The sequence below is a fragment of the Stegostoma tigrinum genome, chromosome 5 (assembly GCF_030684315.1).
Source record: "Stegostoma tigrinum isolate sSteTig4 chromosome 5, sSteTig4.hap1, whole genome shotgun sequence".
Taxonomy (NCBI): domain Eukaryota; kingdom Metazoa; phylum Chordata; class Chondrichthyes; order Orectolobiformes; family Stegostomatidae; genus Stegostoma; species Stegostoma tigrinum.
Window position 1 is genome coordinate 2,813,920 of NC_081358.1, and position 12,401 is coordinate 2,826,320.

A 12,401-nucleotide genomic window follows, 5' to 3' on the forward strand; every position below is an offset into this window, starting at 1 on the left:
ACTGTTCCACGTAACCTACAAAGAGGCAGGCATAGCTGGGGCCCATGCGGGTGCCCATGGCCACCCGCTTTGTCTGTAGGAAGTGGGAGGAATCGAAAGAGAAGTTGTTGAGGGTGAGGACGAGTTCGGCTCGGCGGATGAGGGGGTTGGTGGAGAGGGAGTGGTCGGGCCTGCGGGACAGGAAGAAGCGGAGGGCCTTGAGTTGTTGTTTTTTGGACTGGAGGCCTGTTACCAGCAGTGTTCCACAGGGATCGGTGCTGGGTCCATTTTTGTTTGTCATTAATATAAATTATCTAAATAAGAATATCAAAGGCATGGTTTAGTAAGTTTGCAGATGACACCAAAATTGGTGGGATAGTGCACAATGGAGAAGATGATCTAAGATTAAAAGGACATCTTAATCAATTGGGTCAATGGGCTGAAGCATAGCAGCAGGTGTTTAATACAGGAAACTGAGAGGTATTGCATTTTGTTAAAAAAAACAAAGGTAGGACTTACACAATTGGAAGTGGGGCCTTGGATAATAATGTAGAACAGAGAGCCTTGGGATTCAGGTAAATAATTCCTTGAAGTTCACGTCCTGTGTGAACAGGGCAGTTAGGAAGGAAATAAGCTAACTTTCATTGATCAAACATTTGAGTATAGGAGTTAGGGCATCATGTTGAGATTGTACAGGACATCAGTGAGTACTGGGTCCAGTTCTAGTCGTTCCGTTATAGGAAAGCTATTATTAAGCTGGAGAGCGTCTTGTGGCTTACTCCAGGACTAGGAGGCACTTTTTTAAAATTAGGGATTGCCCTTTTAAGACAGCTGAGGAGGATTGTTTGTAGACAGTTGAGCTACTTTTTACGCCTCAGAAGACAGTGGAGGTGAGTAATTAAATATTTTAAAATCAGAGTGTTGTGGGCAAAGGATCAGGGGTTACTCCTTGTAGATGAGATTGGTTGGTGATCTAAATTTCACAATCAGTCACAATTTTATTGAATGGCAGGATAAACTTGACAAGCTGAATGGTTTAGTTTTGCTCCAAAAAGTGACTTGAAAAACATTACACAGCAAGTGGCAGTGATCTGGGTAGTGTGATGGTGGTGAAAGCAGATTCAGTACAAACTCTCAAAATAACTACTTGAAAGAAAAGCAAAGTCAAAGGTGCATGGGGAAAGAGGAAGGAAATGGGATGAGTTGGATATACTTAAAATTCAGACAGCACAAAAACGGTGGACTGAATGGCCTCATTCCATGTTCATTATTCCAGAATTGATCAATGAATTATAATCTGTAATGCAAAATGACCAACCTTCCCTCCCTCCACCCACTCAGACACCCTCATACATCCCCAGCCCCCAACAACCCACTTCCCACCAATCCTACAAATTCTCCCAACATCCATACCCTTCCAGACCACAGATTACCTTGTACAGCCCAAATCACAATCCCTCAGCCACCATGCTCCCCACACACCCACCAGCGTCCCCCACTACAACTACTACTACTACCACCACCCCCACTCCATCATTCCACTACTATCCAAGTCACAGCCCCACCAACCCCAAAACCCTCCAGCATTCCACTAATCTCACCCACCAATTACCCTACATGCTGCCACCCCAATGCACTCCGTAACTTCCTCCTCCAACTTCAGTATGCCCCTCATACTGAACGCAACCAGACACACTACAACCCCCTCAAATGCTATACTCTATCACAACGCCTGAAACTCTGCTCCTTAATACACACCCCTGCAACCCACCCCCATTCCCCCACATATGTACTCTCAGTTCAGGATATTGCAGCTAATAATCCACCCTCTAGTCATCAAAAATATAGGGCATTAGATTGAGCAATTACCAAATGGAAACAAGAAAAATAATCTTTCATGCTAACTTTCCACTATATTCATGACCGGTTTTAATAATTATTCAACTGCTGCTCTTCTCAGTTGGCAACTTAACTTATCCTATTTCTCAGTATCGCTTTTATCCACTTTTTTTTAAACTTACGAGACAAATTTGCCAACTTCTACTTGCAATACAGGATCTTGCAGTTGAAGCTCTAGGATTAACTCTTCTGGATGATGTGCTGCTCCAGGTTTAGCAGGCTGTGGAGAATAGATACGCAGAATTCCCTTATAACTGCCAACAATAATTTTGTCTGGAAACAGCAGAAAATAATCAACTTAATGACATTGTTTATTTTAATAGATCATGAAGCATAAGCACATCTGTAAATAATTCTATGATCAGAAGTAATACTAACTTGCAAAATCAATGAAGTTTTGACCGGGGATTTACAGGGTACAATTTATCCAAGATGAGGCAATGTAAAATGACAGAGCATCCTGTAGATTGAAATGATGATGTAAAATATTGCAGAGGTTTCAGATACTGCTTAACACAAAAGTGTAATCCAATCTTGGTGTACAGTTCCCTTAATTTGCTGATTGGTAGGGCATTAAGCTCAAGTGGTTGTTTTATTTTTTAAATTTCATCTAAATAGGTGATTTCAGAAATCAAAAGTGATGTCACTTATCCAGATGCATTATTCACCTATTCTTTCTCCAGGGCATTAGAAACATCTTAGCACAACATAGTTTTTCCTTGAATTGCCTAGATTAAATATGATCTGGTTGCAAATTTAATGTGCTATGGTACAGCATCTACAGGTTGCTCCGCTCATCACAAACAAAATTGGAAGAGAAGGTTTGGAGCATGACGGAGAAATTACTGGATGCAATGACAACTTAAAGACCTTCTGTAAAATAAACACTGATGACAAATCCTATAATTGACAAATATCAAAATTAAGGAATACTTTTTTTTAGGTTGCCTAACTAAATTACTTCATTAAACCAAAGGAAGCAATACTGTTGGTCTCAATCATACTTACGATTTCCGCTGTTGTCAACATCCGCCACGCATAAGCATCCTTGATCAAATTCCTCCTGCTCTCCTACAACTGTGGACCACCAGTCTCGAGCTTTAAACAAAGACATCTTCCTTCAACCTGAAACTACCAAAATAATGAAATGCTCAGACTGCTGAGACACAATATTGTCTTTACAACAGTCTCAGGAAGTTCACAGAATTTAAATTTTAGTACTCAAGGTAAAGACCCTCTCCTGATTTACTCACCCTGCATCAGTTTTCAGCAACCGCAAATGAAAGTGTTAAATACATTCTATGCCAAACTTGGAAGAGCTGTCTAAAGAAACTACTGCAATAACGTAACATTTGGTTTTAAGATCTGATGTGGTGAATATGACAATGTACCAAACAGACTCTTCCATCATCATCACTGGGTATGCCATGCTCCAGGTATATTGTCAGGAAGGAATGCCCGATGAGTCCTCAACACCTAGTCCAGACCCCAAGCAGTCTCATAGCATCAAACTAAATATGGCATAGACACCTCTTGCTGACTACTATCTCCCATTACTTGATGAATCACACACCTCTTGAAGAGGCACAAAGAGTGAAATGGGCACAAAAAGTACTTTGGGTGTTGGATTTTAATGTCTGTTAACACAGGTGGCTTGGAAACCACTACTCACCAAACTAATCTATAGGACTTATCTGCCAAATTGGGTCTTTAGAAATTGTCAAGGGGATCAAGAATGAACAATCTATTGGCCTGGGTCTCACCAAGCTACCTGTCACAAATACTTGACATTATTGCTTGGAGATCTGGTAAGTAAAAGTCCTGCCTTCACAGAAGATATCTTTCTTCCTCCTGTTCTGTGTCAGCATCTACATTAATTGGGACATGAAGGGTCTGCAAACCCTTCCAATTCCAGTTTACCTAGGGGAAAATGAATGTGAAGGTATAAAACAAAATTGTTAATGTATTGCATGCTCAAATAAACTTTGTGTGTCTTTTCCACTCACGCCAGAATGAATACATTCTAGATTTTTTATTAAATTAATTCATGGGATGTGAGTTTTGCTTTTATTGCATACTCCTAATTGGCTGCACAAGCTGGTGGTGAGCTTCTGCAGTCCTTGGTATGTAGGGATAGCCACAGTGCTGCTGGGAATGGAGTTCCAGGATTGTGATTCAATAACAATGAAGGCATGAAGCTCTACTACTGGTAGGTCAGGATAATTTGGCTTGGAGGAGAACTGCAGATGGTGCTCCCATGTACCTGCTATCCTTATCCAGGTAGGTGGTAAAGGTTGCAGGTTTGGAAGGTGCATTTGGAGGAGCCTTAGTGAGTTACTGCATCTTACAGAAGGAACCCACTGCTGGCACATTTTCAGTGGGGCAAGGAATAAATGTTGAAGGTGGTGTATTGGGTGCCAATCAAGAAGGCTGCTTTATCCTACATGGTGCCAAATCTGTTGAATATTGTCGAAGTTGCACTCATCCAGGGAAGTGAAAAACATTCCATCACAATCCTGACTTGTTGTGTAGATGGTAAACGGACAGTGAGTTACTTGCCACAAATTTCAAGCATCTGACTTGCTCTTGTAGCCACAGTAAATATATAGCTCGTCCAATTCAATTTTAGATCAATATTAACCCCAGGAAGCTGATAGCAGGGGATTCCATGATATCAATGCCATTAAACATCAATGGGCAATGACTGGATTCAGTCCCGTTGAAGATGGTCACTGCTTGGCACTTGTGTGGCATGACTGATACTTGAAGTGTGAAGTGATTCATTTTGGAAGGTCAAATTTGAATGGAGAATACAGGGTTAATGGCAGGATTATTGGCAGTGCGGAAGAACAGGCGGATCTTGGGGTCCACGTCCATAGATCCCTCAAAGTTACCACCCAAGTCGATGGGGTTATAAAGAAGGCGTATGGTGTATTGGCTTTCATTGGCAGGGGAATTGAGTTTAAGAGCTGCAAAGTTATGCCACAGTTCTATAAAATCCTCGTTAGACCACATTTGGAATATTGTGTTCAGTTCTGGTCACCTCATTACAGGAAGGATGTGGAAGCTTTAGAGAGGGTGCAGAGGAGATTTACCAGGATGCTGTCTGGACTTGAGGGCAGGTCTTATGTGGAAAGTTTCCGGGAGCTAGGGCTTTTCTCATTGGAGCGAAGAAGGATGAGGGGTGACTTGATAGAGGTGTACAAGGTGATGACAGGCATTGATATAGGGTGGATTGGATAGCCAGAGACTTTTCCTGGGGTGGAAATGACTATAATGAGCGAACATAATTTTAAGGTGATTGGAGGAACATATAGGGAGATGTCAGAGGTAGGTTCTTTACACAGAGTGGTGGGTGCTTGGAATGCGCTGCTGGTGGTGGTAGTAGAGTCAGATACATTAGGGACATTTAGGTGACTCTTGGGTAGGCACATGGATGCTAGTAAAATGTAGGGGATGTGGGGTAGTTTGATCTTAGAGTAAGATAATAGGCCAGCACAACATCGTGAGCCAAAAGGCCTGCATTGTGCTGTACTGTTCTATGTTCTGTGTTCTATTGTTGCATATGGACACAGATGGCTTCAAATATCTCAGGAGTAGCAAATGATGCTGAACGTTATAAATTGTCATCTAACATTCCCACTTCTGACTTGATGGAAGGGAGGTCATTGATTAAGCTGCTAAACATGGTTGGACACAGGACGTTACCCCTGCAGTGATGCTCTCAGGTTGATTGGAGTTAATCAAACTTTGTTGTTTTCCTCATCAGCGTGTGACTTGTTCTTCCAATAACTCGTTCCATGTATTTAAGTTGCTGTTTCTCCACATTAGCGAGACATTACCAAGAGTATTAAGGGCTTTAAACTCATTGCGGCATGTTTACAACACGTTACCGATTGTGACATAATTATTTAATCCCCTTAATAAACATCCAAATATCTGTATGGGTTAGAAGAGATAACCTTCGAGACCTAAATGATGCTGAAAATGACAACAAATACACAGGAGTTATGTTTATCCGTTCGGATAAAGCGATTGACGTGGACCCTAAATCAGCTTTGCAGTCTCGGCCAGAAGATGAAACTGCAGCGGGTCTTCTCGGATCATTTCGAATTAATGTGGAACGCTCCCCCGACAGATGGCAGAAGGCAATGCTCAGGAAATCTGTTTCACAGCCTCATCTCATACAGCTGGTATTACGGAATATGTTAGTACTTGAAACTCTTCTATGACTCGGGGATGAAGGACACAAGAGTGAGGGGAAGTCAATGACCTGCACTCGGGTTGGACTGGTCTCGATCGACTCACACAGACACTCAGGGGCCATCGCAGCCTGCTGCCAGGGAGGTTAGGGGGTGGAAATAGGCCTGGTTGGATTTAGGGGAAGCGGGATGGCGTCTAGTTTGGGCCGGGGGGGGGGGCAGCCTGCGATAGATGTGCTCAGTGGAGAGGTGTCCTGATCCAGAGCGAAGGCGATTTGATCCAGTGGGGAATCTGATTCTGGGTCCAGAGGTTTTGTGCGGATCGGGAAGAGCAAGGAGGCTGGGTTTGTCAGCCTGGTCCGGGGAGAGAGCTTTCGGCGCCGGAGGGAGGGAGACGAGGACGACAGGGTCGCTAAGGCCCGAGGATCAGTCACTCACCCGCTACCCGCTCCGCCGTTGTCATAGCGCCGCCGCGAGAGACGCACTCACACGGGCGGTGGGACGGAAGTTCCTGGCGCCTGGCAGCAAGGTCTGATGGGAATTGTAGTTCTTCGCCGACGAGTTTCTGCAAAACATTCGCAGGGCATTTTTCTGCAGAAGGCTCCACATCCGAAACGCCAGCCTTCCTGCTCCTCTGATTATGCTTGGCCTGCTGTGTTCATCCAACTCTACGCTGTGTCACCCTTAAGGCACCTCACGTCAGCTCTGTTGAAGAGTCATCTAGACTAAACTTTAGCTTGCTCTCTCTCTCAATAGATACTGCTTGACCTGCTGTGATCTCCAGCATTTACTCTTTTCAGTTTAGACCCCATCCATTGTCTTCCATGCATGTAGTCATAGAGACATCATAAACACACAAATGGCTGATTCCATACGTTAAAATTGTGATACTGTGTCACCCCCCAGAAATCTCATACTTATTACATTCAGAGATAATGGGAACTGCAGATGCTGGAGATTCCAAGATAATAAAATGTGAGGCTGGATGAACACAGCAGGCCAAGCAGCATCTCAGGAGCACAAAAGCTGACGTTTCGGGCCTAGACCCTTCATCAGAGAGCACTTATTACATTCATTTTGGTGCTGAACACCATTTAGAGGAAGGGATGATTTTATCTGTAAACCATCCATTTTGTTAGAGCCACCTGTCAGTTTTAATACTGACAAGTGTGTTCATGGTCCAGCCAATGTGCAAAATCAGAGCTTGTGGAGAAAGCATTTGGAGAAACCATTCTTTATTATTTCTGGGATGGTACGGTGGCTTAGTGGTTAGCACTGCAGCCTCACAGCACCAGAGACCCAGGTTCAATTCCAGCCTCAGGCAACTGTCTGTGTGGAGTTTGCACATTCTCCCTATGTCTGCATGGGTTTCCTCCAGGTCCTCCAGTTTCCTCCCACAGTACAAAGATGTGCAAGCTAGGTGGATTGGCCATGCTATATTTCCCTATATCCTCCCTAACTCCCCACCTACACTCATCATTACTGGCTCCATCCCGCCTCTTTGACCTGTCTCTCCACCTCTTCCTCCGGTACATTGATGACTGTATCGGCGCTGCCTCTTGCTCCCCAGAGGAGCTCGAACAGTTCATCCACTTCACCAACACCTTCCACCCCAACCTTCAGTTCACCTGGGCCATCTCCAGCACATCCCTCACCTTCCTGGACCTCTCAGTCTCCATCTCAGGCAACCAGCTTGTAACTGATGTCCATTTCAAGCCCACCGACTCCCACAGCTACCTAGAATACACCTCCTCCCACCCACCCTCCTGCAAAAATTCCATCCCCTATTCCCAATTCCTCCGCCTCCGCCGCATCTGCTCCCACGATAAGACATTCCACTCCCGCACATCCCAGATGTCCAAGTTCTTTAAGGACCGCAACTTTCCCCCCACGGTGATTGAGAACGCCCTTGACCGCGTCTCCCGCATTTCCCGCGACACATCCCTCACACCCCGCCCCCGCCACAACCGCCCCAAGAGGATCCCCCTCGTTCTCACACACCACCCTACCAACCTCCGGATACAACGCATTATCCTCCGACACTTCCGCCATTTACAATCCGACCCCACCACCCAAGACATTTTTCCATCCCCTCCCCTGTCTGCTTTCCGGAGAGACCACTCTCTCCGTGACTCCCTTGTTCGCTCCACACTGCCCTCCAACCCCACCACACCCGGCACCTTCCCCTGCAACCGCAGGAAATGCTACACTTGTCCCCACACCTCCTCCCTCACCCCCATCCCAGGCCCCAAGATGACATTCCACATTAAGCAGAGGTTCACCTGCACATCTGCCAATGTGGTATACTGCATCCACTGTACCCGGTGCGGCTTCCTCTACATTGGGGAAACCAAGCGGAGGCTTGGGGACCTCTTTGCAGAACACCTCCGCTCAGTTCGCAACAAACAACTGCACCTCCCAGTCGCAAACCATTTCCACTCCCCCTCCCATTCTCTTGATGACATGTCCATCATGGGCCTCCTGCACTGCCACAATGATGCCACCCGAAGGTTGCAGGAACAGCAACTCATATTCCGCCTGGGAACCCTGCAGCCATATGGTATCAATGTGGACTTCACCAGTTTCAAAATCTCCCCTTCCCCTACTGCATCCCTAAACCAGCCCAGTGCATCCCCTCCCCCCACTGCACCACACAACCAGCCCAGCTCTTCCCCCCCACCCACTGCATCCCAAAACCAGTCCAACCTGTCTCTGCCTCCCTAACCGGTTCTTCCTCTCACCCATCCCTTCCTCCCACCCCAAGCCGCACCCCCAGCTACCTACTAACCTCATCCCACCTCCTTGACCTGTCCATCTTCCCTGGACTGACCTATCCCCTCCCTACCTCCCCACCTACACCCTCTCCACCTATCTTCTTTACTCTCCATCTTCGGTCCGCCTCCCCCTCTCTCCCTATTTATTCCAGTTCCCTCCCCCCATCCCCCTCTCTGATGAAGGGTCTAGGCCCGAAACGTCAGCTTTTGTGCTCCTGAGATGCTGCTTGGCCTGCTGTGTTCATCCAGCCTCACATTTTATTATCCTCTCCACCTAAGTTCTCCTCTATCCATCTTCTATCTGCCTCCCTCTCTCTCCCTATTTATTTCAGAACCCCCTTCCCCTTCCCTTTCCCCATTTCTGAAGAAGGTTCTAGGCCCGAAATGTCAGCTTTCCTGCTCTCTGCTCCTCCATCCCTGATAGGGGGATGGGCCTGGGTCTGGGTGGGATGCTCCAAGGGGCAGTGTGGACTTGTTGGGCCAAAGGTCCTGTTCCCACACTGTAGGGAATCTAAATCTAACAGCAACTTGTTTTTAATTTGCCTAGTTAAATATCAATTACTTATGAAGCATAAATTGCTTAGAGTTAATCATAATATAAACTTAAATTATTATATAGGGAGGATATAGGCCAGTCCAGGGAGAATGGACAGGTCAAGGGGATGGGATGAGGTTAGTAGGTTGGAGATGGGGGTGAGATTTGAGGTGGTAGGAGGGGATAGGGAGGCAGGGACGAGCTGGGCTGGTTTTGGGATGCGGTAGGGGGAGGGGAGATTTTGAAACTTGTGAAGTCCACATCGCTGAAAACTTCTTTATGTACTGAAGAATCAGGATTAGGAATGCACTATCTTAGAGTATAGCCCGAGAGAGAGGTGCACCTGGTGCTGAACTCCAGAATACTCTGACTGTGTGACAAGACTCTTCCATCTTTTGAAAAAAAACAGCAACAGTTCTTACCTGCAGGCTTGCATCAATTATCACGAGAGTTCTAAGGTTAAAAATCTAGCTGAAAAAGGTAATTGTAATCCCCAAAAATCATGTTAGACTAAATGGATGATAGAAATGTTTAAAATTTAGTACCACAATATTAAATGCTGTTTCACCTCTCATAACTTTCTTTGAACTTAAGTTGGCATAAATGTAGCAGCCTTCATTTAAATTATGGTTTGAAGTAGACACAAACCTGTTGACATGCTGTGTTGATATTCCAGATATTTGAGAATCTGAGGCCTCATTCAAATAATCCCAATAAACTAATAGCCTAGAGTAATACAAAACAGGGCAGCTTGGTGGCTGAGTGGTTAGCACTGCTGCCAGGGACCTGGGTTTGATTCCACCCTTGGATGACTGTCTGTGTGGAGTTTTCACATTCTCCCCGTGTCTGCCTGGGTTTTCTTTGGGTGCTCCGGTTTCCTCCCACAGTCCAAAGACATGCAGGTTCAGTGGATTGGCCATGCTAAATTGCCCATAGTGTTTGGAATGTGTAGATTGGGTGGGATCCTCTGAGGCTCAGTGTGAATTTGTTGGACTGAAGGGCCTGTTTCCACACTATTGGGATTCTATGAATCTTATGAGGACCTGAATGGCTATGGTGAGGAAATGTGGTAGATTTGCATGAGTACTAGTGAAGACAATCTCACTGCCTGGAACAACACTGAATCTTTCTACTAAGTTCCAGGCATTGGTGAGATTATCACTACGCAGCTAAAAACTGACTATTAAATTTCTTGTTAATAACCTTATTAACTGCACAGCTCTCCTTATTAATATACAACTTTCAATCCAACCACTTGTCACCAACAAACTGGCAATGAGATTTCTCAATATGGAAGTCAGAGCAGGTAATTGGTGACTTCAGCTCACTGTTTGCTGCAATAATGGACACCAGACATCATCTCAGGGCTCACTCGAACTGGCACCAGCCACGTGTACCTTAAATTCACAGAAATTTGCATTGGAAATGCCAGTTGCTAAGAATTATCATGGTATATCTCCAATCCACTTATATTATGCTTCTATACTTCACAGCTACACTTTGGGCTGCAACGGCTTCTATCACTTAACGTTGTAGCAAGGACACTTTTCATTCAGAGACATGCAGCCAGCTGATGGGCTAGATGAGGTTGCATCTCCAGTCTGTTCACTTGCTGTCTCAGCACACAATTTGTGCCAACCTGGATGCTCACAATACTCCATGTCTTGCCTTTTTGAGCCTTTCCCTCAGCCAGAGGTAACAGGCTCACAGTACTGCCACATTGCCTTGCTGTTTAATGCAGACACAAAGCAGGGAAATCCTTGCCATGTTTGTCAATGGTCCTCAGTTAAGTCAAGAGAGATAAACTTTGTTCAGGGGGGTTCCTGGCAGAGTAAATAAGGGGCAGCTTCCAGTATTCATGCAGGGACCTCAGCACAGTCCATTAACTGCTCAGGGTGTTCAGAGATAATGGGAACTGCAGATGCTGGAGAATCCGAGATAACAAAGTGTGGAGCTGGATGAACACAACAGGCCAAGGAGCAAGATGCTGCTTGGCCTGCTGGGTTCATCCAGCTTCACGCTTTGTTATCAGGGTGTTCAGAGTCAGCTTCCTCTCCAAATAAAGCATGAGGAACCAAAAATTGGGTAGCCCACCAGCCACCTTGACTCTTTCTGCCCAATTGTAGGCTGTTTTCTGCATGGAAAAGAGACAGGCAACATGGGAGATGGAATTGGGTAGCAGGGTTTTATTTTTGCTGCAGATGGGGATGTGTCCTGAGTGAGTGAGTAGGGAGTGTAGAGAACCTAGAGATAATGGGAATTGCTGATGCTGGAGAATCCAAGATAACAAAGTGTGAAGCTGGATGAACACAGCAGGCCAAGCAGCATCTTAGGAGCAGATTAGTGCGGTAAGGTTTGGTGTGGGTGACAGAAAGTGATGTAAAATGTTGTAAGCAATCATGATGATGGTAAAGTAATATCCTTTGTTGAAAGTGGATGCAGTTGCAGAGGCAGAGTGAGTGAGAGCCATCAGAGACAAGATGATGGCATTTATACTTGCAGAGTAGAGAAGATAATTGACTTTCTTCCTGAATTGCTGTACAATCCTTCAGATGTTTGAAACTGCACAGACCCATGTGGCTACCGTGGACTAAAAAGGCTGGCATAATCTGTCACAGCTTCCACTGCCAGTACTGGGGAACAACATATCCTGAGTCCCCATCCTCCAGGACCTGCTAACCCTTGGCCTCAAAGTTGAGCAACAATTGCCTATATGCCATGTGAAGCCCAGAGTCCCTGCCCAGTGAAGTGGTTGAAGCTACCTCGCTGAATATTTTTAAGGCAAGGCTAGATATATTTTTGAACAGTAAAGGAATTAAGGGTTATGGTGAATGGGCAGGTAAGTGGAGCTGACTCTCAAAAGGATCAGCCATGATCTTATTGAATGGCAGGGCAGGCTTGAGGGCCAGATGGCCTATTCCTGCTCCTCGTTCTTATGTTCTTATGTTGTGTGCTGGAAAATTGTTAGGAACCATACTAGTCAACTCTTGACTGATAGTGCTTGTCCAAGCA

The 12,401-nt window shown here is 45.5% G+C and overlaps 1 protein-coding gene across 10 annotated transcripts in view; it reads right to left on the bottom strand.

The window, feature by feature from the left end:
* bbs9 (Bardet-Biedl syndrome 9) overlaps positions 1–6,592 on the bottom strand; it is a 519,061-nt gene extending 512,469 nt beyond the window's left edge. For 7 of the 10 annotated variants that reach the window (XM_048530078.1, XM_048530076.1, XM_048530077.1 and 4 more), the window contains exons 1-3: positions 6,519–6,592; positions 2,887–3,009; positions 2,001–2,151 (exon numbers count right to left, since the gene is read on the bottom strand). In XM_048530078.1, the coding sequence (XP_048386035.1) occupies positions 2,001–2,151; positions 2,887–2,992 (257 nt within the window). In that variant the 5' untranslated portion in view covers positions 2,993–3,009; positions 6,519–6,592. The remainder of the gene's footprint in view (positions 1–2,000; positions 2,152–2,886; positions 3,010–6,518) is intronic. The other 3 variants (XM_048530080.1, XM_048530081.1, XM_048530074.1) reach the window with 3 other exon arrangements.
* Positions 6,593–12,401: the final 5,809 nt, after the last annotated feature.